Consider the following 27,952-nt stretch of genomic DNA (forward strand, 5'->3'; position numbering starts at 1 on the left):
TAGTGCCAACAGTTTCGATGTGTCCTCCACAGGAACTTTTTTAAATAGTGAGACCACATCCAGGCTGACTAAAATATTACTTGGTCCAACTCTATAATCTGTTTAATTTTCTCAACGAATATGTGAATTTTTGTTGTGATGTTCGTAATGGTCAACTATCGAAGTCATCAGCTTAATTGTGTATTTGGCCAGCCTGTAGGTAGTAGAATCAATAGTGCTAACAACTGGCTTCAGTGGAATACCTTCCTTGTGACCCTAGGTAATCCGTACAGCCTAGGAGGTCTAGGAGCTTGTGCTCTTAGATTCTTGATGATATCCTGCTGTATGACACGACCTATGGGTTATGTGATATGAAGTCAGCATTCTGTAAGAAAAGGAAACATGAAAATGTTGAAGTACATGAATATGTTGAAGTTTAAATTGTGAGCCACTATTGAATTCCTTGCTTTCTGCAGCACTACATCCAGCAAAATAGGTGGAGTCTGGGGAAGACAAGATACAAGATAAAGGAAATCCTACACCCTCTTGAGCACAGTCTCAGCCTCAGGATCCTGGTCAATGGGGTCGGCGAGTGGCGACAGCGGGGGTGAGGGTACATCGTCCATCTGCTTCTCCAGGGGTACCCTGGTGGCACGAGTGGGTGGCTGCGAAGACTGTGCGGTCTCGTGAGGCCGTGAGTCTGGAGGAAGAAAAGCAGCAGAATTGAGGGGCAAATAACATGCACAAATTTTGTTCTGGTAGTGACACTGCAAGCCATCGGGACCTGAAATCAAATACAAAGAAGAGCCAATGCATTCCTGGATTACACCTCTTTCCCAGCACCCACAGTTGCCATAAATCCTAAAAAGAACAAGATCGCGCGGCGCAAAATGATATTTGTGGACCGTTGGTGGCATCGGATGCTGCGGTGGGTGTAGCTAGTGTAGTAGCATCCAGTGGTGGCGGCCATGCAGAAGTTCTGCAGGTGATGGTCCATCTCGTGGATGAGAGTGACAGGAGGAAAGTGCATGTGAAACGTTCTGCTTCTCCGTTGGACTGAGGGCGAAATGGAGCACTTGTTAGATGATGAATGCCACTTCGTTCACAAAACTGTTCAAAAGCAATTGTAGTGAACTGTGGTCTGTTGTCCAAAATAAACTTCTGGCAAATCTTCTATGCAAAATGTTGAGGACAACGCTTGAATGGTGCTACGTGATGTTGTAGAGTTCATAGGCACTGCGAATCAGAACTTGCTAAAAGAGTCTACCATTATGAGCAAACGAGTGTTCAAAAATGGTCCTGCAAAGTCAATGTGCATTTGTTGCTATGGCGATTGAGTCTTAGGCCAAGCCAAGATTGCCTGTGGTGGAGCGGATTGGTTTTCCACATCTGCACGACACTGTGACGTCATCTGTTCTATATGGGCATCCATACCCTGCCAAGTACAGTACCGTCACACTAATTGTTTTGTCGTCACACTAATTGTTTCATGCTAACAATTCCCCAATGTCCTTAGTGGAGCAATCACAACACATCCTTTTGCAATACTTTGGGTATAAGCACACACGACTGTCCACTCTCATTTTGAACTAAAATCACACCCTGTTGAACTGAAAGGTTTTACTGACATACTAAATATTGGCACACAACTGAGTTCTGGATACTGTTCAATGAATGAGGCCAAGACGTTCAAATAAGTGATGAAGAAGAAGAAGACGATTACTTGTCTTCATCTTCTTCTTCATCACTTATTTGAACGTCTTGGCCTCATTCATTGAACAGTATTGTGCATCGATTTGGTAACAAGATGCAACAGATGTATCAAAATCAGATTCTGGGCCAATCCGAAGGCTAGATAGTATGTTTGCATTGGCAGCTTTGCCACAGGTCTGTACACAATTACATACTGATACTGCAAAAGCAACAAAGCCCATTTTTGCAATTTTTGAGCAGTGCTTGTAAGAACCGGCTTTGACGGATGAAACAAGGACTGCAAAGGCTTGTCACTAAATAGAACTCGTGACCATACTAATAGTGATGGAATTTTGTCACACCATACACGATAGTGAGAGCTTCTTTTTCAATTTGAGAATAATTGCACTGAGTTTGAGTTAACAACATTGAGGCATAAACAACAGGTCTGCCATGTGCACCAATTCTGTGCAAAAGCACAGTGCGATGGAAGATGCGTCGACTTGCAAGACTACAGGCTTGGCAGGGTCAAAATACATTAAACATCTGTGACTAAGCAAAGCATTTCTGAGAATGAGATTTTCAATCTGCAGCGGAGTGTGTGCTGCAGAGTGAAAAATCTCATTCTGGAAACATCCCCCAGGCTGTGGCTAAGCCATGCCTATGCAATATCCTTTCTTTCAGAAGAGCTTCTGTAAAGTTTGGAAGGTAGGAGACGAGGTACTGGCAGAAATAAAGCTGTGAGGATGGGACGTGAGTTGTGCTTGGGTAGCTCAGATAGTAGAGCACTTGCCTGTGAAAGCCATCGGTCCCCAGTTCAAGTCTCCATCTGGCACACAGTTTTAATCTGCCAGGAAGTTTCAAAGCATTTCTGAGTTTCTGAAAGGCGTCTCGACAGTCTTTAGTCCACACAAAAGATACATTTTTGCAACGCAATGGAGCCACAATCTGAGGGGCGTTCAGTAAGAAACGAATGTAATATGTCATCTTGCCTAGTACTGACTACAGTTCAGACACATTGCAAGGAACAGGCAGATCATGGATTGCAAGCAAGTGAGATTGGAGGGGTGCACACCCTATCTGTTTATCACATGACCTAAGTACTGCAGTTCAAAGTCACGCTTTTCAAGACAGTACTTGAGTACTGCTTCTGACAATACTTGAGTACTGCTTCTGACAACACTTGAAAAAGAGTAACTGACAATTTGTTCCTCTGGTGTATGGCCTCAGATGACAATATTGTCAAAGTATTTTGAACAAATAGGCACTTTTGTAGTCAGCTGTTCCAAGTAACGTTGAAAAAATGCACGTGCGGAAGCACTGTTGAAGGGCAAACACAAATACTTGAACGTCTTAAGTGTGTATCTAAAACAAACACTTTCTGTGATTCTTCATTCAATGGAATTTGCAAGTAGGCATCACACAAATCTATCTTAGAAAAGTAATGTCCTGCACAAAGCTTGTCCATGGGTTCCTCAGGGCAAGGTAACAGATAAGTGTCAACTACTGTCTGTGGGTTGACTGTCAACACGAATGTGAACAGAAGGCTTAGGCAACAAAACAAGAGGACTTGCCTATTGACTAGTTTGAATGGGAGCAATTACACCATTATCTTGCAATTCTTTCAATTCACTGGCTACTTTGTCTCTTAAAGCAACTGGAACAGGGCGGGCTCAGAAAAACTTAGACTGTGCATTGTCTTTCAATGTAACATGTGCTACAAAGTTATTAGCTTTTCCCATACCTTCTGAAAATACACTCCTGGAAATTGAAATAAGAACACCGTGAATTCATTGTCCCAGGAAGGGGAAACTTTATTGACACATTCCTGGGGTCAGATACATCACATGATCACACTGACAGAACCACAGGCACATAGACACAGGCAACAGAGCATGCACAATGTCGGCACTAGTACAGTGTATATCCACCTTTCGCAGCAATGCAGGCTGCTATTCTCCCATGGAGACGATCGTAGAGATGCTGGATGTAGTCCTGTGGAACGGCTTGCCATGCCATTTCCACCTGGCGCCTCAGTTGGACCAGTGTTCGTGCTGGACGTGCAGACCGCGTGAGACGACGCTTCATCCAGTCCCAAACATGCTCAATGGGGGACAGATCCGGAGATCTTGCTGGCCAGGGTAGTTGACTTACACCTTCTAGAGCACGTTGGGTGGCACGGGATACATGCGGACGTGCATTGTCCTGTTGGAACAGCAAGTTCCCTTGCCGGTCTAGGAATGGTAGAACGATGGGTTCGATGACGGTTTGGATGTACCGTGCACTATTCAGTGTCCCCTCGACGATCACCAGTGGTGTACGGCCAGTGTAGGAGATCGCTCCCCACACCATGATGCCGGTTGTTGTCCCTGTGTGCCTCGGTCGTATGCAGTCCTGATTGTGGCGCTCACCTGCACGGCGCCAAACACCCATACGACCATCATTGCCACCAAGGCAGAAGCGACTCTCATCGCTGAAGACGACACGTCTCCATTCGTCCCTCCATTCACGCCTGTCGCGACACCACTGGAGGCGGGCTGCACGATGTTGGGGCGTGAGCGGAAGACGGCCTAACGGTGTGCGGGACCGTAGCCCAGCTTCATGGAGACGGTTGCGAATGGTCCTCGCCGATACCCCAGGAGCAACAGTGTCCCTAATTTGCTGGGAAGTGGCGGTGCGGTCCCCTACGGCACTGCGTAGGATCCTACGGTCTTGGCGTGCATCCGTGCGTCGCTGCGGTCCGGTCCCAGGTCGACGGGCACGTGCACCTTCCGCCGACCACTGGCGACAACATCGATGTACTGTGGAGACCTCACGCCCCACGTGTTGAGCAATTCGGTGGTACGTCCACCCGGCCTCCCGCATGCCCACTATACGCCCTCGCTCAAAGTCCGTCAACTGCACATACGGTTCACGTCCACGCTGTCGTGGCATGCTACCAGTGTTAAAGACTGCGATGGAGCTCCGTATGCCACGGCAAACTGGCTGACACTGACGGCGGCGGTGCACAAATGCTGCGCAGCTAGCGCCATTCGACGGCCAACACCGCGGTTCCTGGTGTGTCCGCTATGCCGTGCGTGTGATCATTGCTTGTACAGCCCTCTCGCAGTGTCCGGAGCAAGTATGGTGGGTCTGACACACCGGTGTCAATGTGTTCTTTTTTCCATTTCCAGGAGTGTAGTTCAGGAAATTCTTTAAGCAAGCTAGCGACATTGTCTTTTGGCACCAATGTAGAGGCTGATAGTACATTGTTGTGGATGCTCAAGCCAAACAAATCAAAGGCATCTAAACTGAAAATGTTCTCATTGACTTTTGATTTCAACACTGAGGCACCTATGTCTAACTGGAAATTCACACAATGGCCAGCAATTTGTAACGAGACAAATAGTTCTTTTGAACGTCATTGCACAGCACTAGCGCAAGAAGGAGGCACAACCTTAATCTTACTCTGGTCAGAACCTGTTGTAGGTTTAGAAAACACAACATTCACTGCATGTACATGAGCCTGTTTTTTCTGAGAGCGGGCAAAATTGGCATTTTTGTGTTGTTGAAAATAAACTGCTTTGACATGGTCTTGTCTTCCAGATGTGGAACATGCTGCATTATGTGATAGGCAATCTTGTCTTTTATGACAACCAAAATATCTAGTGCAAGACTTAACTAAATTCACGGGCTTGTTTACATGTCTATGTGGCTGTCGGTGCGGCTATGTACACGCTCGTCATTGTGGCTGCTTGGGGTTGTCGTGAGCAAGGGGCGACTCGACCTGACAAATCAGGGTCTGGTCAAATGTACTGACCGCTATGGCACTCAAATCGTATTGTTCTAAGATTTGCAATACTTGAGGAAGTGGTGGATCAGAGTACTTTAGGCTCTGTTTCCATATTCTACTACCTGGGACACTGAACGTCATTGCATCCCTAATCATTAAATCACTGTAAAACTTGCCACAATTACACATAAATTTACACTTCCTAGTCATCCCTGTTAATTCCATGTACCACAGACAGTACATCTGTTATCTGGCTGCAGCTACTTGAACTTGCCGGTCATAGTATTTGGTTAATTCAGTGATTACTTGCTCATAACTGAGTTCGTCGGGAGACGCAGTTGGGAATAGCTTTTGTACTAACCTAAACACTGGGGACCCCCAATCAAAAAGAGTATTGTAGCTTTACATTACCTTCAACACGATTAACTCGACAGTGTGCTTGGAACTGTGTCAGGTATTCAAAGCCTTCTTCTGTGTTGTTAAACTGCCGGAATGGTGGTATGCTGGTCTGCGGCACTTGTTGGGCTTGTTCCGTCTGTCTATTGGGCGGCTGATGCACCTTGTGCAGCCAGTAGTTGTTGAGCCATAATTAGTAGGGCAGCAGTTTGTTGGGTCTGAAACTGAAAAGCTTGTGTTAGATCCATTACACTGGCCGTCTGCAGCCGAGGCGTGGGGTAGACGGTAGAGGTGGCAGGGAGCCGTGGTTTATGCAAGTATGTTATAGCAGAAACAGCAAGCAAAGCATCTGGAAAGAGAAATTTGATTAGTTCTGCAACTCCCCTCCTGGAATACATGCAAGAACACAACGATTAGCAATGAAAAATGAACACCCCTACAAGGTAAAACACAAGAGAAGCAAGCAAAATCTGCACTGAATTATACTCGTTGCCAGTTTTTTTGTTGTCTCATTGTCACTGCAGGCTTGTACCATGGGAAGCAAGGAGAGGATATTGGTTGGTGGCCAGTATCCTCTTTCTGCACAACTGCACACATATATTAACAGGGTTCTTTATTCATAAGAATAAAAAAGCTACTTAACTTAAACTAGTTGTTGCGGTACAAGCTCTTCCATAATAGTCCACATTAGCCTCACTACTGGTGCAGTACATGCCTACGCTTTTGCTCACGCTGCCCGTGTTGAGCAGCGCTCCTTGCCGGCTGGCTGCAGTATTTTTACTGCAGAGCTGGTGGCCGTATTGCGCGCTCTTGAGCATATGCGTTTCTGCTCAGGTACATCCGTCGTCATCTGCAGTGACTCCCTGAGCAGCCTCCAGGCCATCGACCGCTGCTATACCTCTTCTCCTCTGGTGTCCTCTATTCAGTTGTCTGTTTCCGCCATTACCCGTTCTGGCCGTTCGGTGGTCTCTGTTTGGACGCCAGGTCACGTTGGCATCCCGGGGAACGAACGTGTTGACAGGCTGGCCAAAGGGGCGATCGACGCCCCAGCCTTGGAGATCGGCCTCACGGCTCGCGATCGGCAGCTGGTGTTGCGCCGTAAGGTGCTTGGGATGTGGACTGCTGAGTGGCGTGGCATGACATCCCCGAATAAACAGCGGGCTGTCGAGGAGACGACCGATGTGTGGCGCTCCTCCCTGCGGGCTTCTCACAGGGACTCTGTCATCCTGTGTCGGCTGCGCATCGGCCGTACCTACCTGACGCACGGCCATCTTTTGCGTCAGGAGGATCCCCCCACCCCCCTGTGTCGGTGTTGGTCCCGGCTGACGGTCGCCCACATTTTGTTGGAGTGTCCCCGACTGCGCACCCTCCGGCAATCTTTTAATCTCCCGGGCACTTTGCCTTTGGTTTTATGCGACGATGCCTCCATGGCTGACGATGTTTTAAATTTTATCCGTGGTAGTCCTTTTTATGGTTCCATTTAGGGAGGTCCTGCACCTTTCCCTTTCTGTGTCTTTTGTCCTCGCGTCTCAATATTTGTTGCTGTTTTGGTGTGTCGTCGGATGGTTGACTCTTTCCCTTTTTTTTTGTTCTCATGGTCAGTCAACCAGTCTCCGGCCATCTTCTTTTCTTCTGTTTCTTTCTGTCTGGTGTTCATCTGTACTCTTCGTGTCTGTAGTGTTCGTTGCTGCATTTGTGTTCTTTTAGCGCCTGGGGGGGGGGGCATCTCCTCCCCCTTCGCTAAAACCTCCTCCGCAACTTTTCGGCTCGCCTGTTTTTGGAATGGGGGACTGATGACCTTCGCTGTTTAGTCTCCCTTAAACATCCCAACAACCACCGCCACCACTGGTGCAGTACAAGCCCTGCTATGTACACCACCTGGTCGCTAGGTACTGACTGATTCCAAGCTAGAGGCTGAGCTAACTGCAACTATGACTCCCATTGGGCTGTGACTGATGACTCTACTTGCTGACTCACTGAGTGCTGGTGCCAGCTTACGCCAGCACAGACTAAGATGTTTTGTACATAATGTTCTGATAGAGTATACCCATATATCGTAATATGCACAACACACAGTATAATAATAACTGCCAGTACAGTGTAGCACGAACACTCTTTCTTCAAATTTTCATGCAAACTTGCCAGGTGGCAGCACAAGACAGAATTGTGACTTCTGTTTAGGATAGCTAACACTAGCTGTACAAACGCAGAGATCAAAATACGTATAGAAAAGAATGTTTCCCTGTTGAGGTGAACTGAAGCTTATTCCCATAATAGGGTAAAATTGATACCCAAAAGAAACTGTATTTGATGGAGAAAAACTAAAGACAAATCTGAATTCAGTGTATGAAAATTAGTCATAATCACCTATTCTCATGCAGAGGCAAAAAATGTGTTGTGCAGTATAATCATCAAGATATTTTCCATGCCGTCGTAACACCCGTGACCTGTTTTCTGTAGCATTAAAAAATCCATTTGTTTTTAATTATATCGATAAAATAATAATATGTTTGTCTTAAAAGTTTTATTTTATTGCACGACAGAACCCTAGAATTGTACATTGAACTGAATGTCCATTAATAACTAGTGTATTTCAGTAAAGATCTGAAATGATGAACATCCCCCTCTTTTTTAGTTAAATATTTTTGTAAATAATGTGAAGACAGTTAAAAGTATCAAAGACCTCTTTGCGACATGACATCGCGTTGTGTGCTTTAAAAGCACTTCCAAAATTTTGGATTTAAAAGTAAGGAAAATTTCTTCTGGAAGAGTTCCTTGCCCTCTTGAACAGCCCTTCATGCATCAAAAAATAAACTTGAATATTATTATTCTGTTTTTGTGAGCTGCTGCAGCATAGAGAGAAACTGCTCCAGAAATGTAACATAGAATTAGGTTAGTTGTTTGCTTTTTCAAGTAGAATTATTTGATCCACATTTGATTTACAAAACACATGATGGTAAACCTGTATCACTATTGGGTGGTGAGTGTCGCTGCATTACTGCGTAGCAACCGAAATTTATTTTCTTGAGGAATGAGAAATTGAAGTATAGCAGTGTTTGTTAAATATTAGTAACTACTTTGCAGATGACTGCTGGCTTTGTACTGTTCACAGTGGCTAGATAGATCCACTTTCTGTCTAACGCAAAACTGGTGTCAGTTAGTCCGTAAGAAACTTGATATGTGACTATGTTGCCATCTTTGATAGTTACTGCACAAGTGGAAAACTGCTGTTTAATTCATGTAACTAATGAACATTTATCTTTAAAATCAGCCTGGAATTAGATTATTAATTCAGTGAATTCCATCAACTTCACTGCTCAAAACGTCAAGGTGTTCTATACAGAATACCTAATCATTTGACTATCCATTTTTGTTCTTTTATTTAGGGACTTTTTCTGCAATGTTTCAAGAGTTCATACTTTAGTTTGTGTGTATGTATAAATTAAATTAAATACTTGTGAATTGGAAATTTTTATTAAAATCCTGAAAATTTTTATCACTGTACATCTAACAAATAGATGATATCATGAAGGAAACATCTCGATTTTTAGCACAGTTGATTCATAATTATTATTTCAGGTATGAAACAGTTATAGTACCAAGAGAAGAAGGCAAAGTTTTTTATGATACAAATCCAAAAAAGCAGAAGAAGACAAAAGGTGTTTATAAGCTTCCACCACAAATGAAGGCAGGCAGGCCATTAAGAACATCACAACTGTTTTTGCAAGATAACAACAGTTCATTCACCAGCATATATCTTCAGAGATTTGAAGTAATTAAAGAAATGGCCTGTAAAAGGAAACCAATTCAAAAGCCACAGATTACCCCTGGTGTGAAGAATCAGAGACCTCCTCCTATCTTCTTAGAAAATGGTATTGATTACGATGAACCGATAACACCTGGAGATGCAGCATCAAGAAGATTAGAAAGAATTGCCAGGGACAAAACAAAGACATTGGTATGGGCTCCTTCCTACTCAGTCATATTTTGTTTCTCCTGTGCTTTTGAATTCTTCAGAGTGAATTTGTGAAACATATATTGGCTAGTTTGAACTGTATCATAAATCTTCTACATATTTGAGGTGCAGCATAATATGAAGCTAAATAGATGAGCTGTCATTTATGAGTTTCTTTGAGATGCTTTATTTGTGTGTGAGAAGTTGGCTTGTATTGCCAATGTGCCATAGGGTTTTTAGTCTTAAGTGAGAAATCTAAAATTTTATATAAAAACTAAATTTTTAAACACGTTATTAAAGTTGGCGACTTTTTAAGTACTTAAAGATTTTAAAATAGAATTTATATTCATTTCAGAACATGTGACTTTCCCTCATTACATTTAAATGCAGTCCATTGGTAGAGGTCTGCACAGATGCAGATGTCTGCATATATAACCACAGATATCCACAGTAATAACTATTTTGCAGGTATTTAAGTAAAAATTGCAATAATAATTACTTTCTGTTTAAGAGTAAATTGCAGTGGCTTGGCAAACCAGTGTGAGAACATTTCTCCTCAAAACCAACTTATAATTTGGCACCCCTCCCTCCCCCTCCATAATTTGACACCCCTCTCACCCCCCCCCCCCCCCCTCCCTTTTCCCTCACCCAATTTCACCCTGTCAGTTTTCGCTCCTAATTGTGATACACACTGTATACAAATCTTGCAGCACTCCTCTCATCTAGGCACTCCAAGTACACTGTGATAAGCCCTGCACAGCAATCTTACAGTTGTGGAGCCACTGGCGCCCCTCTCAGCTTGGTGCCCCAAGTAGCTTGGGCCCTAAATCTTCTTTATGTCCTGTACAAAGCAGATACGTTGTTGACGTCTGCTAGGGCTGAAGGTGGCGCCGTGCCCTTCTTCTTGCTTCTTGGTTTTCCACAGACTTACATGTTTGTCTCATTTCTATCACACCAGCAGCTGCCTTACATCTGAGTCATTCCAGTATTACTTTTAGTAAGTTACTCTTGCTTCACTTTTACTAACAGATGTCACTTATTTAGTTACTGAAAGCTGCAACAAAACTACCTGAGGACTTTTCCAGGCTATCCACCCATTGGAACCTTAGCTTAATGGACTGACTGCTGTTTGTGTATCACGTGCAACATAAATAATGTTTGACATAAAATCAGTGAATCTATCAACATTGCTCTTAATATATTTACTAGTACATGCAGTGTGCAGTACACTGAGAAATGTAATTCACTGTTATGGTAAACTAACATACATTTGATAAATGAAGCATTTGACTAACTTGAAATACACGGTGTGGCTACAAAATAACATGACTATCACTGTAAAACATTTTATTGCAAGAACATATTTATTAAATTACTGTCATCCTGAATATACTCTAACACTCTATGTGAATTTTCCATTGATGGAAACAGTGCTGGAAATATTCCTCTGTGAGCTCCTTGATCATGCTTCTTACCATTTGTTCTTTCACTGCTTCAATGGACGGAAATCTTGCTTCTTTTAATGCAGACTTTGGAGGATAAAAGTCATATTGTACTAGGTCATACAAATAAGCTAGGTGGTCCAACACTGGGATGCTGTACTTCACTAGAAACCTCTTAACAGACAATGTGGTATGAGCTGGTATGTTGTCTTCTAACAGAATCCATGACTTGTAATTTCACAATTCACGTCTTTTATTATTATTATTATTACTATTATTATTTTCTTATGGAGCAAGAACCTGAAGGTAGTAATATTGATTAATAGTTTGACCTTCAGGAACGCAGTGAAGATACACAAATCCAAGAATATTGGGGGGGATCATCGTTACTTTGAATCTTGATTTGCTCATTCGAGTTTTTTTTTCTCTCTCAGGTAAATTGGGCCCTTCCAATGCATGGATTGGTGCTCATTTTGTAGATCATAAATGGAAAAAAAGGTTCTTCATGTGTTATCACTCTTTCAAAGAAATTAGTGTCTTTTTCAATGGTACTCGAAGCATCAGTACAACCATTTTCACATACTTCCTTTTGTTCAATCGTGAGAATTTTTGACACCAGTTTCACACATACTTTCCTCCTGTTAAGTTGGTTATGTAAAATTTGCGCTCTTTGTCAGTTCCTATAGTTTTAACAATTGATCAAATACTCAACCAATGGTCACATTGAATCATGTTACCTACTTTTTCAATTTTTCATCTGTTTTTTATGTTGAAGGGTGTCCCAGGCGTGAGTTATGTTTGGTATATTCTTGGTCAGCTCGGAAATGCTTGAAGCACTCTGAAACTTGTGTACATGATAAACAATCTTTGCCATACAAGTCTTTTAGTAACAGATAGGTTTCAGTAGCATCTTTTCCAACTTTCAGGGAAACTTAACAACAATTTGTTGCTCTATTGTTACACTTGTCATATTTCCAGCAGAAAAAATAAAAGCTCTTACACAAACCATGACCACAGCCACACTGATTTGTCTACAGTTACCAGAGATGCTACTTTCAGCTAGAAGGCTCCACAGTCATTTGTCATTCATCTTTGGCATACACGGAATTACTCTGTGACAACAACAGTCCCATTATTTTATAGCCACACCTTGTAGTATGCAGTAACTGAAGAGAATATGTAACATGACTTCATGTGTCTTCTCAGTGTCATGGAAATGTTCTGCAGAAAATTTCATAAAATCCATTTCATTAATTATGGCAAACAGTTGCAACATAAGGAATGTATCAAAATTGTGACAGGACGTTTTGTATTGAAGTGCGAACATGATCAGCCTCTACAACCAGTGGATTGTAAATAATGAGGCTCAACTTTAGCACAGGCAGATTTAAGCCAACCTCAATCCTGTCATCACAGTCTGGTGTACTGAATGGGATAAATTGTATTTGAAAAACTAAAAATGGAGTCATGTGGTTGTGTAGATAAGGCACTGTTGGATGCAGTCTCATTTCTCTTTATCCAAGCAGACCTCTTACCCATCGGTGACAAGACCATGCTGACCAGATTCTTATTCAAGTGAAAAACATAGTCACCATCATCTTGATTTTAGGCTGATCTTTATTATAAAATTTATCTTATAACTTAAAAGTTGTAGCTCACAGTTGTCTGTTGTCTTGGCTACGAAGAGGTGCTCATTCCAGTCATATTGTGTAGGAATTGTGTAAGGGTGAATACTCTGTGTTGTATCCATGTAGAGTTGGGGTTTCCTATTTTAAAGAAAATAAGAAGTTTTCACAAGGTCTTAAAATGATATTATGTTCCTCATCTGAGCAATAACTTAGTCATATTGTGGTGGAATAGTCTATGGGTATACTGCTAGTTGTTGGCTTCTAAAGGGCACAATATTACAGCAAATGATAACGCTGCTGCCATCAACAAGTGCACACCTGAAGATGGTAATGATAACAACAGAATGGATTGCAGTTATATTGTGCCAGTTGTACATCAGAAACCAGAAGCAGACACATAAATTATTTTGTTATGAAATAACTCAGGGAGAAACTAAAGAACCACAATCATATTTTTGTTATTTAATTCGTAGTCATCATGATGTCTCGACTTTTGATAATGTTTTGCATTGAAAGCTTAAAGATGGGAAATAAAATTCCATTTCTTGTAGACATACAGGCACATTGCACAGTGTGCTTTTAGTGGGAGATGGTAGATGCTTCTAAATACCATGACATTGTTGTCTAACCTGTCCTGTAAGCCATAAAACTTAAAACAGTGAACTGAATAATTCACCCAAAAATGATTAGCCTCTTTGAAACCTAACAAAGTACAGTACAATAGTCTCTCCTTTGGCACTATCAGTTGTGATATCAAGGTATGCTCCACACAAGACATTCTCAGCATTAGTACAGAAGCAACTGCAACAAACAGCATAGGGATCAATGCCATGTTGAAGTGAAGCTACATTGATGACAGTAGAGTAGAAGTATGGTGTAAAGAAATATGGCAATAAAGAAAGTTAGAAAAGTCTCGTAATAAGTGGAGAATTTAAAGAGACTTGGATCTCAAAGAGAGTTGCCTGCTTTGAAAACGCAAGCACCTGGAGAAGCTTTGCCCTGAAACAAAGTAAATGCAGCCAAAAGTTGGAATATTAAGTGCTGAAGACTATGAAAAGCAGCTTCAATCAATAAAATACCTAACTAAAAATTATAACTTTTCCTTCTGTCATACATATTGATGTAAAAATGTGAAATAGGATTGATTTCAAAGTTAATATGCTTCATCACCCAGCACTTGTACATATACCAAAAAGCAATCAGATACATCATTTATGAATAACCAAGTTTAAAAAACTACCGTGGTTACACCATAACACACTACATATCTATCACGGAAAGACATTGGTACACTATTAACGATAGCTGTTCACAAACTAAAATGGGCTCTAAACATGTACTGATCCATGTATGTTAAGTGAGTGAGATTTCCACTCTTGGCTTTGACAGTTGTGTTCCTTTGTAAAGCTTTTGTTTCTCAACTTATACGTTAGTCACATTTATGGTACTTGCCTAATGTTGGTTACATATGTTCATGCACATTTCACATGTTTCAAAATAATACATTGCCCACTACTTAGCTGGGTATTGTGATATGTTACTTTGATTCCATCATATGGGACCTTAATGTTTGGGTTTAGATGTTTCTTCCATTTCACTTTAGTACTATAATAAGAACTTACTATTAATTGTGTACTAGTATCTTTCCTTTAGGTCTGGATTGCATTTTAATAATTGTAAGGCGCAGAAATGTTTGGTTGCCGTGCCTTAATGACATAACTGATTGCTTGTTGTTACACTGGTTCATGATGAAGGGTATTAGCTTCAGAACTGATCACTTCTAATATTTTACATCAAACACACATATTTTTGCATCAGTAAATACAGTGAAGGACAAGTTTTTATTTTGTTTCTCACAAGTAAAAAAGATGAATAAAAGGCTCAATGAGGAAAGGTAAAAAAATAACATTGGCATTTAAAAGATTGGGAATGAGGTGGGATTCTACTTCAAACAATCATATAGTGAAGAAAATAGCTTGAATGAACTGCATGATACCGAAAAAGAGGAAAATGTTCAAAACATCTTCTGACATTCACACAAGTAAGAAATTCTCTAAAGAAAATTAGCACAAGAACTCAAGGCAACAGCCACAAATTACGTGAATGCTTACTTGATCGAGGTAGCTGCAATGAAAGGACTGAAGCAGTTGTTCACAGTGTCACAAATTCTGCACGAAAAAAAGAAACCCTAGAAACTGGACTCAAACTTTAATAGTGCTCTTTATTTTGGAAAAGATGTAAACACTACATCTACTAATTTGAGAAACAGTTGCCCTTTTTTAAAAGAAATCGGCTTTGTCAGATTTGATATTCACTGTAAGAATTATAATTAATAAACAATAGGAGCAAGAACTATTTTTTTTATTTCCATGTATATTGGAAAGATGTGGGATATAAAATGTAGGTGTGTATATAAAATAGAAATGTGCCTCGTGTTAATTCATAACATGAGATACTATAAATACAGTTCTATAAGTGATATTCATAATGGTCAAGAAAATATGGTATGCAGCAAGGTAGCACAGTAACATTTTTATTCCTAATTGTAAGAGGTATGAAATGAAAAGGGTTAAGGGTCACGGTAACAACCCTTCATTTTAAAGCTTTTGTCATTACAGATGATACGGTGATATAAATTGACAATAAAGTAAAGTACAGCATAAACTGAATGCCTAGTAAACAATGAATAATTCCATCATTGAATTTAATTTATTGTAATTACTATTATAATATTTGCAAAAAATTCAAAACGTTTTGTTTTCAAGATGAGCCTGTTCGAAACTGTGTTATTTGCTTACAAACACCCTGTTTCAGAAGTAATTGGCAGTAGATCTTTTGTCCGCAGCTCGTGCATTGCTACCTCTGGATCACGGGGCCCTGGGTTTGATTCCCGGGCGGGTTGGGGATTTTCTGTGCTCGGGGACTGGGTGTTTGTATTGTCCTCATCATTTCAACATCATCGTCATTCGTGACAGTGGTTGGATTGGACTGTGTAAAAATTGGGACTTTGTACAGGTGCTGATGACCGTGCAGTTGAGCGCCCCACAAACCAAACATCATCAGTAGATCTTTCATATAGAAGGATGGCAAAATACAAGAGACACTACCAAATCCAAGCATCAAATAAATAAAATTAAGATGATACAGACTTCTTGAATGTGCAGGCCTAAATAATTTGTGGAAGAAGTTAATATAAGAGTAAATGGCCTGGCCAAGAAATGGTGAGATTCAACATGACGTCATAGAACACGGATCTACAATGTATTAGGTCATAAATGAAGATGCCCTCCTAAGAATAAAAAAGCAGAGACACCCTTTCATTGTACATAAGCAGCTTGAACTAGACCATAGCGATAATGCTAATAACAGTGGGTGCTTTCTTTTTATATTCAACTATTTTCAGCCCGGGCTACTAACTGACTTACTGTGTGCTAACACCTTTTGCACTGATTGTATGCCGATACTGATTATCTCTGTGACAGTTGAAAGTGCAGTGGAACTCTGAAATAAGTTTGTCACGGATGCACTGAAAAGAACATGCCTGTCTTTTGTTTTCTGAAGTCCTACATTCAAATGTCAAAATGCTTCTTCATGCGAGACTTACTCTCACTATTTCCTCTGATCTGTGCCAGTTATAAAGTGTATATGGGATATTAGGTTATCTGTGATGTATAACTGTTAATTATTTTATAATATCTAGTTACATAAATATAGCCCACATTATTGTGGAATAAGAGCTCAATGTATGTGTAATTTGTATTGTGTGTAAGGTTACACATGGCATTTATATACTAAATTATTTTGGAGGTAAGTAAAAAAGCTTCACTCGTAATTTCTTTAGGATCAGCAAGAAGAACAAAGGCGTCAGCAGCAGAGGGCACAGCAGCAGCTGTCACAGCAGCAGCAGCACCAACAGCAACTGGTCCATCAGCTGCGTCAGCAGCTACAGGCTGCCGCAGCAGTAGCAGGCACAGTGCCTGTGCCTCCTGCAACGGCAGCTAGCTCATTACCCACAGCAGTTGCTGCTACAGGGTCCACAGTCAATGGTATTTCCAGTTCTGCTGTAGCTCCCGTTATAGCTACGAGTAGTTCCCCATCAGCTTCATCTTCACTGCCAATTGTTGTCACAACTGTAACGTCTGTCACAGCAGCAACTGTCGTTTCGTCTGTTGTCAACGCCATTCGTAATGCGAGAACAGTCACTGCTTCAGTATCGCAGGTATGTCATCTAACTCTGTGCAGATTATAGGAATGTAAACTTATCGAATGGGATGTATTTGCAAAAATATTACATTATTTTGTATAATAATGCATGATATATTCTTCTCTGTACAAAGATGTCCTGCAGGTACTAGTTTTGTTACAGGATGCTTACAGCTACAGATCTTTTTTAAATTTTAATATGGTATTTGAAAGTGTAGGAGTTGTGTGTTTGTTTTCAAGGTTTGGATCATACGAGATACATTTTCTGTTTATGAACCAGTACCCGTTATTTCGAAATAAAACCGAGAACTCAGTTGACTCGTACTAGCTGCTCGGTGCCTTTCGAAATACGTCAAAAAAATCTACCGCTTAAACTGAATTTTGGTACTATAAACTAAAATTTGACCCTACGTTACATATTCCATATCTTATTCTTCGTCTAAACTGAGTTAGTATGTTCATGTGTAGTGCTGTGCACTGCAGTATTTTCCGTTACACATTTCACATGTTTTTTCTCGATAAGGTACTGCACTATAAATTTGCAACAGTAGACCAATCGCTTGCTTGCCGTAACGTGTCACTTTCCCAGTGTAAGACATGAGGGCAGGGCAGGAGAGGAGCTGACCAATACACCAAACACAGAGATATCTGTGTCTCTGTTTGTAAACAGTATATGTGTTTCTTTCCTTTGCTTCATCACTCACAATATGCCGCCAAAACAGAAATGAGCTCCTAATGCTCTGATGGTAAAAGAAAAGTGGCAAATTTTACATATGGTCAATAGTGGAGAGAAGACTGAAACAAGGGTTGCAGAACATTTTCAGATCCCAAAGTCTGTTCATTTAGTGACAACAGTGAGCACGTGATCCCAGCTGAAGATGAGGTAGTGGAGGATTTTCACTGTTTAAATGCTTCCGAGACGTGCACTTACAGCAGGCTCCATTGTCTGATCCTATGCTTTGAGAAAAGACTCATGAAATAGCTCACCAAAAGGGAATTTCTGGGTCTGTGTGTCCCGAGGGCTATCACTTTTTCAGAAGAGGTACAACATCAGTGCCATCAGTGTCTGAGGGAGCACATAGAGTAAACAAAGAAGATGCCAATGAGTGGGCATGGGAACTTCAGTCATTTGTGTTACCCAAGAGACTTGTTTAATACAGACATTTTGTATAACTTGATGCCTGAAAAACCACTACATGTCAAGAGACAAAAACATCATGGAGGAAAACGCACAGGGAGAGACCGGCAGTGGTCTTGTGTTGTAATTTGGATGGTTCTGAGAAGCAGAAACCATTAGTGATTGGAAAATACAAAAATCCACATTGATTTAGAAAGTTAACCCATTTAATCTGCCATACCAATAAGAGAATAGCAATAAAGCTTGGATGACCAAATCTCAATTCTGTAGCCAGCTCTTGAAGTTTCAATAACAGATGGCGGCAAGGAAGATACATATTCTGCTAACTTTGCACCACTGCTCAGCACGTAAGTCCAGTGACCTGGAACTTCTGCTCGTAGAAGTTGTCTTGTTCCCAGCTAACTCCCCGAGCCGTCTGCAGCCATTAGAGCAAGGAATAATCGCCTCAATGAAGCATAGTAACACATGCTGATTTGTTAAAGCTACCACCAATGCAGTCAAACTATAAGAAACAGTTCCAAATTAGAATGTACTGCAAGCTACCTGTAACAGATATGCTGCTTGGGATGAAGTTATAACACACACCATAACTAACTGTTTTAAGAAGGCATGAACAGTAACTGCCAGTATTAACAGTAACTGAAACTGAAGATGCAACTCACCAATATTTGAACTCACTCATAATGTGGATACAACTTTGGATTCTGATGCAACCTTTATGCAGGCTTACACTTGGTTGTGCTGTTTTGTATTATCAATATAGAAAAATGTATGCAGACAGATTGCAAAATCTGTGCTGCTGAAGAATCAGTCATCAGTTCTGTTGATGGTCCAGAAGAGAATGACAGTGCTTTACTGTTGCCTTCTGTGGAGGAACATGAAGCTCAAAACTGCCCCCACACTGAAGTTGCTCTTCACGAGAGATTTTCTGCCACTTCTGATGTCTCCATGGCATTTGCGGCTGCTTTGAATGTGGTATGTTGAAAGAGTGCCATATATTACAACTAACAGTCCAGCAAACAACAATTCATGATGGCTTTTTTTTTTCAAATTAATATATAGAAGTAAAAGAATAATGCTGTAAACTAAAACATGTATGTAATTATATTGTTTAAAAAAATTATGACAAGCTTTTGACAATATGTACATCTACTTCCTCAGTTAAACAAATGACAGAAATGCTATTGTACATATACACTGTAGTTATTTTTATTTCTTCTTATAGATCATGAAAATACAGCACCCTCATTTGTTGGTACCCATAATGTGAGAAAAGGTTAACTCAACAGTGGTATATTTTTATATAAAAAAAAGTTAATTCAAACTTCATTAAACTAAATGGGCTATTTTTTGACCTCTTGAAATTTGGTTAAACAAGGCTCTACTGTATACTTGTACCAATGCAACATCTCCCCTCCCCCCTTTTCCACATTCTACGAAAGTAATACAGACTTGGATTTAAAACAAGCATGAAAAGATAAAATTAACACAATTAAAAATAGTCATATTACAGTTTCTGGATATAAGAGATCTTATCACCAGAAAAGAAAAGGGATAAAATGCACAAGAAAATGCTTATGTATGATGATGTGATTATGGAGAACAAGCTAAAAATGGTGCAAGTTTGCAAGTTCCAACTGGAAGGTACATTTGATGAAGACTTACTAAGTTCAGTTGCCACTCTAGAACTATATTCACAAATCCAGGATACATTTTATAGTAAACATCTAGTAATTTGACCTAAGAACACAAATATGAATGAAATAAAAATGGAAGTTATCTTCATGAGCTATTTTCTTCCATAATAAAGAATGTATTACAAATGAAATGAAACAGTTTATGAGTACTTACAGCTCCTTTTAGAGTGCAAACTGAGAGGCAGAGAAACATGATGAAACAATCCAACGCATTTGAACTTTCTAAAATAGCAAAGCATACACCTCACCATAATAATGTTTTTGGATTAAAAAAGTCACAAAATAATGTTTTGGCCATTCAGGAATTTCTTTATTGCAGCCAAATTATAGAGGTAAACTCCTCAGAGGTAATTGAAGTATGAAACATGTGACACAAACTTCACAGAAGTTTTCTTGTGTACTCTTGCGGGACTAGTACTTCTGGAAGATAGGATACTGCATAGACATGGATTAGCCACCAACTAGGGGATTGTTTCCAGAATGAATTTTCACTCTCCAGAAGAGTGTGCACTGATTTGAAACTTCCTGGCAATAGAAACTGTTGGCAGGGACACGAACATGAGGTGGGCCTTTCATGAGCAGGTTTGAGTCCCAGTCAACACACTGTTTTAATCTGCCAGGAAGTTGCTTCATGGTGTTTTATGTGGAAATATCTGTGCAAACAATTAAATTTTGTGAATGAATGTAACTGAACCTAGAACAGCTCTCAAAAGTTTCACACATAGCACATATCACCCCCTTTATGCCAAAACAGTGAATGTGCAGTATATACTAGTTTTTAGATACAGGTGTTGTTTCACAAGGTCATAAAAATCAGCTACACCAATTTAAGAAATTGATTTGCATCTGATCTATTGTTACCATATTTACAAATGTTAGGATATGAGACTCATAACTGTGACTCCCTCCCATTGAAGGAGGATGATGCATATTCATTGATCTGGAATAATGAAGGCATAATTAATTTTCTCATGTGTACTAAAAGTAAATCCAACACAAAATTGGAATTGGCATCAGGCATATCAGATGCTATTGCTTCAAAATAAACAATAAAAGCTACAAACTGAAGATCGTATCAACAGTAAAACTGGGAACAAACAATTTAAATCACAGAAACCTTTAATCTGCATCAGAGTCCTATTCGGTATTTGGTTTAAGCAATATGTCATGCACAGTTTCATCACTCAACAAAGAGTGATAATATTCGTGATGTATCCATGTAATCATCTGTTTCTCACACACAGTGAACAGATCCTTAAGTTTTGCTACTGCTTTCGGAAGTTTTTTGTGTATGCCTTGGCAACAGAAACATTTGCTGAAGATCATCACTTTTCTTTTTGATGTTGCTTCACTAAAGATGACTTTAAATTCTGTCTTATAAAACAATGAAAGAAGTTTTTAGAGCCAGTGGTTCATTGTTATAGCAGAAGGGTTGATGGAGAAGGAAGAGAGATGAAGGAAAAGGTTCGAAAATTTTGAGAGTTTGGAAAAGTCTTCCAGAACACCGGGTCTGGGGAGACTTACCAAAATGGATGAGAAGGAAAGACTGATTGTTGGGGATTGCACTGAATGTGATTTGAAAACCTGGTGCAGGTGGAAGATAGGGTAACAAACAAGACAGAGATTACCGACACATCATGCAGGGGTTAATAAAAGCAGAAAGCTAAGTGCATTGTGTGTGGTAAAAGTGGAGACAGGGAAAAATATTACTGGGAAGAAATCCTAATGCCAAAGAAATTAACATACATTAATGCCAGGTGGGCGGTGAGAACCAAGGACATGTTGTAACACCAGTTCCCACTGTGGAGTTCTGAGTAACTGGTGTCCAGGGGAAGAATCCAGATGACACAAATGGTGAAACAGACACTGAGATCATGATTGCATGTTACAAAGTATGCTCTTTAACAGGATATTGGATGTCGCCAGTATACACCCTTTGTCTATGGCCATTTGTCCTAACTGATAGGTACACAATATGTTATTTCCAAGGTGCCTCTCCCATGTGGCAATTGCAGTTGCTCCTCTTTTACTTTCTGTGTCATTCCACAAATAACAAATGTTGCCTCAGTTTTCCAAATTGTATGTGGTCAGATCATATACTTCATGTTTTCTCAGGCAGAATATTTGGCTACAAACCCGCCCCCTGAATTGTTCAGTGTGGTTTGTAGTCGGAAATCTACAGCTACAACACATAGGTCGTTTTGTGATAGCATTTTGTCTTCATCACATGTGTTTCCAGCCACACCTCTTCTCTGCAAATACCTCATTAAGGTCTCTTAACAGAGAACCAAAATCTCAAATGTGGTATTACAAATTACACACTTTTTGCACTAACCCTTGCTTTTCATCCTAAACTACCAAGGCTAAAAATTAGAAGAACACAAAAAATTGCTGTTGCATAAAAGTTTTTGCACACATATGTGGTTTTGGCATAAAACAGGCATTAAGCACTTTATAAAGAACTTCAACAATAAAAGTGATTGACTAACTTTGATTTATTCTTTTGGGTACAATCAATATCTTGTCAGCTTTGCAAAATATATACGTATCATGTACTAAAATTCAAAGAATTTATATTTTTTTGGGTTCTGTGACATTTTAACCTAGTCAACTACTGTGAACTATCATGCTCTTGTTTATCTTCATCAGTACAGTTCTGCACCAACATCATAACTAACTGGCACAAAATATGACTGCACATTACATACTTGTACGTAGGAGAAAAGCACATGTTTCAGAGGAAAAGCGTGGTCAGAATACATAGGGTAGAGAGATCGGTGCCTAGTTTTCAGATTTTGCCCCCCCCCCCCCCCCCCTCCCCTTCCTCCTCCTAACACTCAAACATGCAATTCACACATCCGAGAAAAGCATACTGACTTAGATTGCGTACCAAAGTTAAGGAATGGAAAAAGGGGTAGTGTGTGGGAGTTTAACCAAAGACAGTTGATGCAAAGCACTAATATGCAGTTACATATCCCCAAACAGTTTAATTTTGGTTGTGATATGCAATCCATTAATTATTTATACATGTTTTATTTAGTGTTTATTTTTTGTGTTTAATGCCAAACCTGCTTTAATGTGCATCAGTGTTCAACCCATTAGTAATCAAACTTTTTATATCTGAATGTATCTGAAGAATGTGGGGATTTCAGGATGGTGCATCCGGCCAGGTGCGTACCGTAACCAGCTCCACACCCATTGTGTCTGTAGCTGGCCTCACACCTGCTCAGGTGCAAGCTGCAACTCAGCGCCTTGTAGCACAGTCCTCTTCTGCAGCCACCTCATCTGCAACAGCTGTTGTTGCCAAAGGTTTGCAGACAACAGTTTTAGAATACATGCAAATTGTATAGCTGTATTGCAGGACACTTCCATTCCCCTTGTGTTTTGGTCAGTAAGTTTGTACACTTCCAATTACGCCACAATAAATTTGTTTTTATTGTCTGCATGTAATTACAAATAAGTTATAATTTTTTGTTCTTTGGGACCCACAGTGAAAAATATGTCCTCTAGTGACATGATTGTTATGAATATCAACCCACTACACTGCTCGTTAAATGATTTTTATTTTATAAATCATTCACAATGAGCCCATTTTGGCATATTGCCATCATCAGGTGCTCTGTAAATACATAACTACGTGATGGTCTTAATATAATGGTCTGTAACTGTGATGAGAAAAGTTATAATACATTTGTTTGGTTTTTTACTTTACATGTTACTGTGATGTCCTGTCTTCTTTTAGAATTATTAGTTTCTCTTTAGATGTACGTTGGAGACATATCCGACTTTTAGTCAGTTTTGATGTATGCTATTTTCCTCTTGACAGCTTGTATGACACTGAACAGTGATATTGCATGTTTACATAGTTACCATTATTGATGTTTGGAAATTCAGTTCATATTTATTATTTTTTGGTTTGGTTCTAATTATGTTTTTGCCTAGAATTTGTTTTATTTTCTTGCTTTATAATGTGAATAAAGTTTTCTGTGTACATTTTGTGCTTTAGGTCAGTTTGTTCAATCAGTAAATTTGTGGCATTGCTGTATGCATAAATAGGTAGTTTCCTCGCATCTGGTACAAAAATGGCCTCCCAGTGAATGGTCAGTCAATTCTGTACTCGCATTTGATATTGTCGGTTACTATCTTTGCTGTACTATGGACTATTTGATAAAAACCTCACTTGGTAGTTTATTCTTCTCTTTGGTCGCATTTTGTATAGTGTGTCTTTTTGTTCTTAACCTGTTGACATCATTGTGGTGAAGATTATCTCTTTGTACCTCATTGTTGCATAGTTTGCTTTGGGCTCATCCTAGTCTGTGTCTCGTCCGCTGTCAGTCAGGTGTGTTTATCTCAACAACTGCTTGGTGTGGTGTTCTCTTCAGCAGAGGGTCCTCCCACTTTGTGGCCAACCCCCAAGTTGCAGCAACATTGTCATTCGTTGTCATCTGACGTCAGGGGGGCCTTTCCCTTTGTGCACACGGTGTTTTTCTGCTCACTGCCAAGAAGCCTGTCAATGTCACTGGGGGTCCTGCACATGCTGTGGCAAAGAGTGACATCCTACTCGGTGCGTCAAAGACATGTAACTGTCTCCTATCATGCCCCACTAGTGCACCAGGATATGGTACGTGCGCTGCAGTCGATAGTCCCTCCAGGCGACCCCTTTATGCTGAAATTGTTCCTCACACTTTGTATTTCTCACCAGGACATTCATTCCCAAGTGTATACACTTTCTTTGTACTAGTACTAATAAGAAATATTAGAACACAAATTAGTGATATTAAAACTATCAATATTTCTAAAGTTCGGTGCAGGTCCCATTACAATTTTTTTTTAACACTATGCTTTGTTGATTTTAGGAGATTGATAATAAAATAAAATAATAACTTAAGCACCCTAAAGAAGTTGTCCATATATTTTTTCCTGTTGCTTCACGGTCAGCTTGGATCAACTGCTTCCTCAGCCTGGATCAACTGCTTCATTGCCTGCCATCTAGGCACATATATTATACTGTTATACATCCCCATGTCTACTCGAGCTATCACCTCCTGATTCTACATAGCTTACATGGCAGTCAGTATGACTGATGTTATTGAACGATACTTTGAACCACAAAAGACTCGAACTGAGGCAATAAATCTAGTTTTTGTTTAGGTATTAATAATGACTGTGTGCATGCCTTGAGGCCTTGCAGTCAGTCTAAATCCTTTGCTTTGTAAATGTTACATACCATCTGTAAAGTATTTCGCTTACACTGAAAATTTTTCTGTGCAAATAAGGATATCTTGATTATTCAATATGTTATATTGGGTTTTTCGTCATTTAATTATGTAATAGAAATAATTTTTTTGTTTTGTGTTGTCTTAGTATATTTTATAGAATTGATCTTTTATATTACAGTTTGTGGGTAATATAAGTTTTTAATCAAAAATATTGGATTAAGTTTATTAAAGTAGGTTTAATTTGTCATAACTCTCTTCGTGTACAAATCTGGTCAGTCACTGCGGATGGTATGAAATCACTCTGATCTGTAAACCGAGGGGTAACGACAGTATGGTCACATGTGTTTCCTCTTATAGCTACAGTTCTAAGAAGCTGTTTCCATCGTTACACAGTGTGGCCCCACAGTATTTCGTTGTCCTGTGAGTGTTTTCTCAGTATTGCAGTACTTGTGTTGCATAACTCCTCACCAGTAGAGAATGTATGAGTGTAGCTGGTATACCATATTCTATGCTCCTATAAAGGACAGCAAAAGTTGTAGTTTCAGTAGCACCAAATGTGGATGGACATGTCACAGAAAGAAGTTGTATTCCTCCATGCCCACTAATGTGCTGACAGTCCAACTAGACACCAGAGCCTCATCTGTCGGCCCATGCTGATTGGATCATTTAATCAGATGGTTCTGACTCCTACTTATATAGCATTTATATTCACTTGTGCAAGAAATTCAAGAATATTGCTCAAGTGTGTGGGACCCAAATAGGACTAACAGGGGATACTGAATGTATACAGAGGAGGACAGCACGAATGGTCACAAATTTATTTAACTGTGAGTGGGAAAGCGTAACAGAGATATTGAAGGAACTGAACTAGAAGACTTGAAGACAGACATTAACTATTCTGAGAAACAAAATTCCAAGAACTGGCCTTAAATGTTATCTCTAGGAGTATACTACAATCCCTTATGTATCACTCACATAGGGGTCGCGAGGATAAGATTAGCATAATTACTGCACACAGAGAGGCATTTAGTCATTTTTCCCATGCATCATATGTGAATGGAATGTAAAGAAACCCTAATAACTGGAACAATTAGACATACCCTCTGCCATGCACCTCACGGAGGCTTGCAGAGTGTAGATGTAGATATTTATACTAATTTACCGGGTCTGTCAGAACATTAAATATAGATTTGGCAGTTCAATCTAATTCAGTGTGGTTCTTTAAATGTTATAAAAGTTAATGCCGTAGAAGAGCTACACAACTAGTGATAGGTGGAACAGGACCATCCACAAATTATGTTGGCCAGCTGTTAATTTTTTATAAAAACAAAGGAAAAAAATTTGTTTTTCATAGAAATTAATTTCTTCTTTGTCAGAGGATTGATTGTAAAATTTTGTAGACTTTTGCATGCATTTGAGACAATTCTGGAAATATTTCTTTGCACTCTGACATTGGTATGAGCATTCAGCAGCTTCTTGATATGATGAAAATTACTGTTCATGCATTTTTTCTTTGACTCAAAGAAACAAAATGTATCACTAGGTGATAAATCATTAAATTTTGGCACTGAGACAGTAATTTGATGTTCAATCTACTGTGTGGCATCTGGTATTGCTAGTATCAATTGCATTATCATATCTTTGTTTTTTTTCTGGTTTCATTGACTACTGGTGTCAGATAAATTTTTGCACCATGTCACAACAACTGTTCTTCAATCCTGTAATGCTGCAGTCACAATATGTCATATCTGACTGAAGAAAAGAATAGACATTTTCGTGGATGTAATTCATGAACAAATGACTGTTGTCAATGACATTTCATCTTGGAAGACACAAACAGTTGCTGTGTAGTTTTTGACATTTGGTCTCGTGTTACAATTTTATGAATAAATCTCACATTTCTTCTGTCAAATTTTTTGAGATTTTCGTTACTCCAACTGATACAAGCCCATTTATGAGCTTTGACAAAATGATGTGGAATATGTTGGGGACAGATCTTTTTCACAGCTAAATTTCATGTAGTATTGAATGTACTGCAGTGTCTGGTGAGCCTGAGGCAGTGTTTGGTGAGCCTGAGGATGCCTCTGTCTCACAATAACTTATATGTACTGATCATGTAACACACAGCATGAACATTTTTGGACAATGTTCACAAAATTTGTCATTGACATATGTGCGACCATCATTTATGAAATTGATTGGCTGTCAAAAGCTGAACAAGTAATTTGTAATAACTTTGCCAGAATTCCTTACAGTAACATTAGGCATGGTCTATGCTTGCAGTATATATTCCAATCTAAATTTAAGATTTTCCTGTTATCAATTGCAGTTTCAGATTCTTGTTTCTAGTTCTATGTAGGCATTACTGCCTTTAATATGTGAGACTAAATATTACTATAGTTTTTAGTGATCATATTTCAGAAATCAGAAATAAATTTAAATGCAGTAATTGAAGAGTGCTGAGAGATACACCTTTCTCTAGCTGAAGCAGTTTGTTCTACAAATGTTTCTAATTATTTTAGTATACTTACATTTAAACATGCATTTGAAGTAATTTCTTTTCATTGTTTTATGAACAGGTGTACCAACAGTAACGGGATCAACAACAAAGACAACAATAACCCAAGCACAGCTGCAACTGTACAGGCAACAGGCACTGTTGAGGCAGCAAAGAATTGCTACCCAACAGCTGAAAGTTCTGCAGGCACAAGCAGGTCAGAAAGTGTCAGTAGCTATGACTGCTGGAGGTGTTACCACAGTGCAAGTTTCACAAGCTCAGCAGCAAAGAGCACAGGTGAGACATTACAAACTAATAAATGTTCCTTAGTGTT

General features: G+C 39.7%; 1 protein-coding gene across 4 annotated transcripts in view; it reads left to right on the plus strand.

Annotated features, from left to right (window-relative positions):
* The window catches only part of LOC126477588 (helicase domino), a 423,343-nt gene that overhangs the window by 314,620 nt on the left and 80,771 nt on the right, over positions 1-27,952 (plus strand). For all 4 annotated transcript variants that reach the window (XM_050103628.1, XM_050103631.1, XM_050103630.1 and 1 more), the window contains 4 exons: positions 9,419-9,797; positions 16,706-17,083; positions 23,055-23,211; positions 27,701-27,915. In XM_050103628.1, coding sequence (XP_049959585.1) covers positions 9,419-9,797; positions 16,706-17,083; positions 23,055-23,211; positions 27,701-27,915 — 1,129 coding nt within the window. The remainder of the gene's footprint in view (positions 1-9,418; positions 9,798-16,705; positions 17,084-23,054; positions 23,212-27,700; positions 27,916-27,952) is intronic.

The sequence above is a fragment of the Schistocerca serialis genome, chromosome 1, assembly GCF_023864345.2.
Source record: "Schistocerca serialis cubense isolate TAMUIC-IGC-003099 chromosome 1, iqSchSeri2.2, whole genome shotgun sequence".
NCBI lineage: Eukaryota > Metazoa > Arthropoda > Insecta > Orthoptera > Acrididae > Schistocerca > Schistocerca serialis.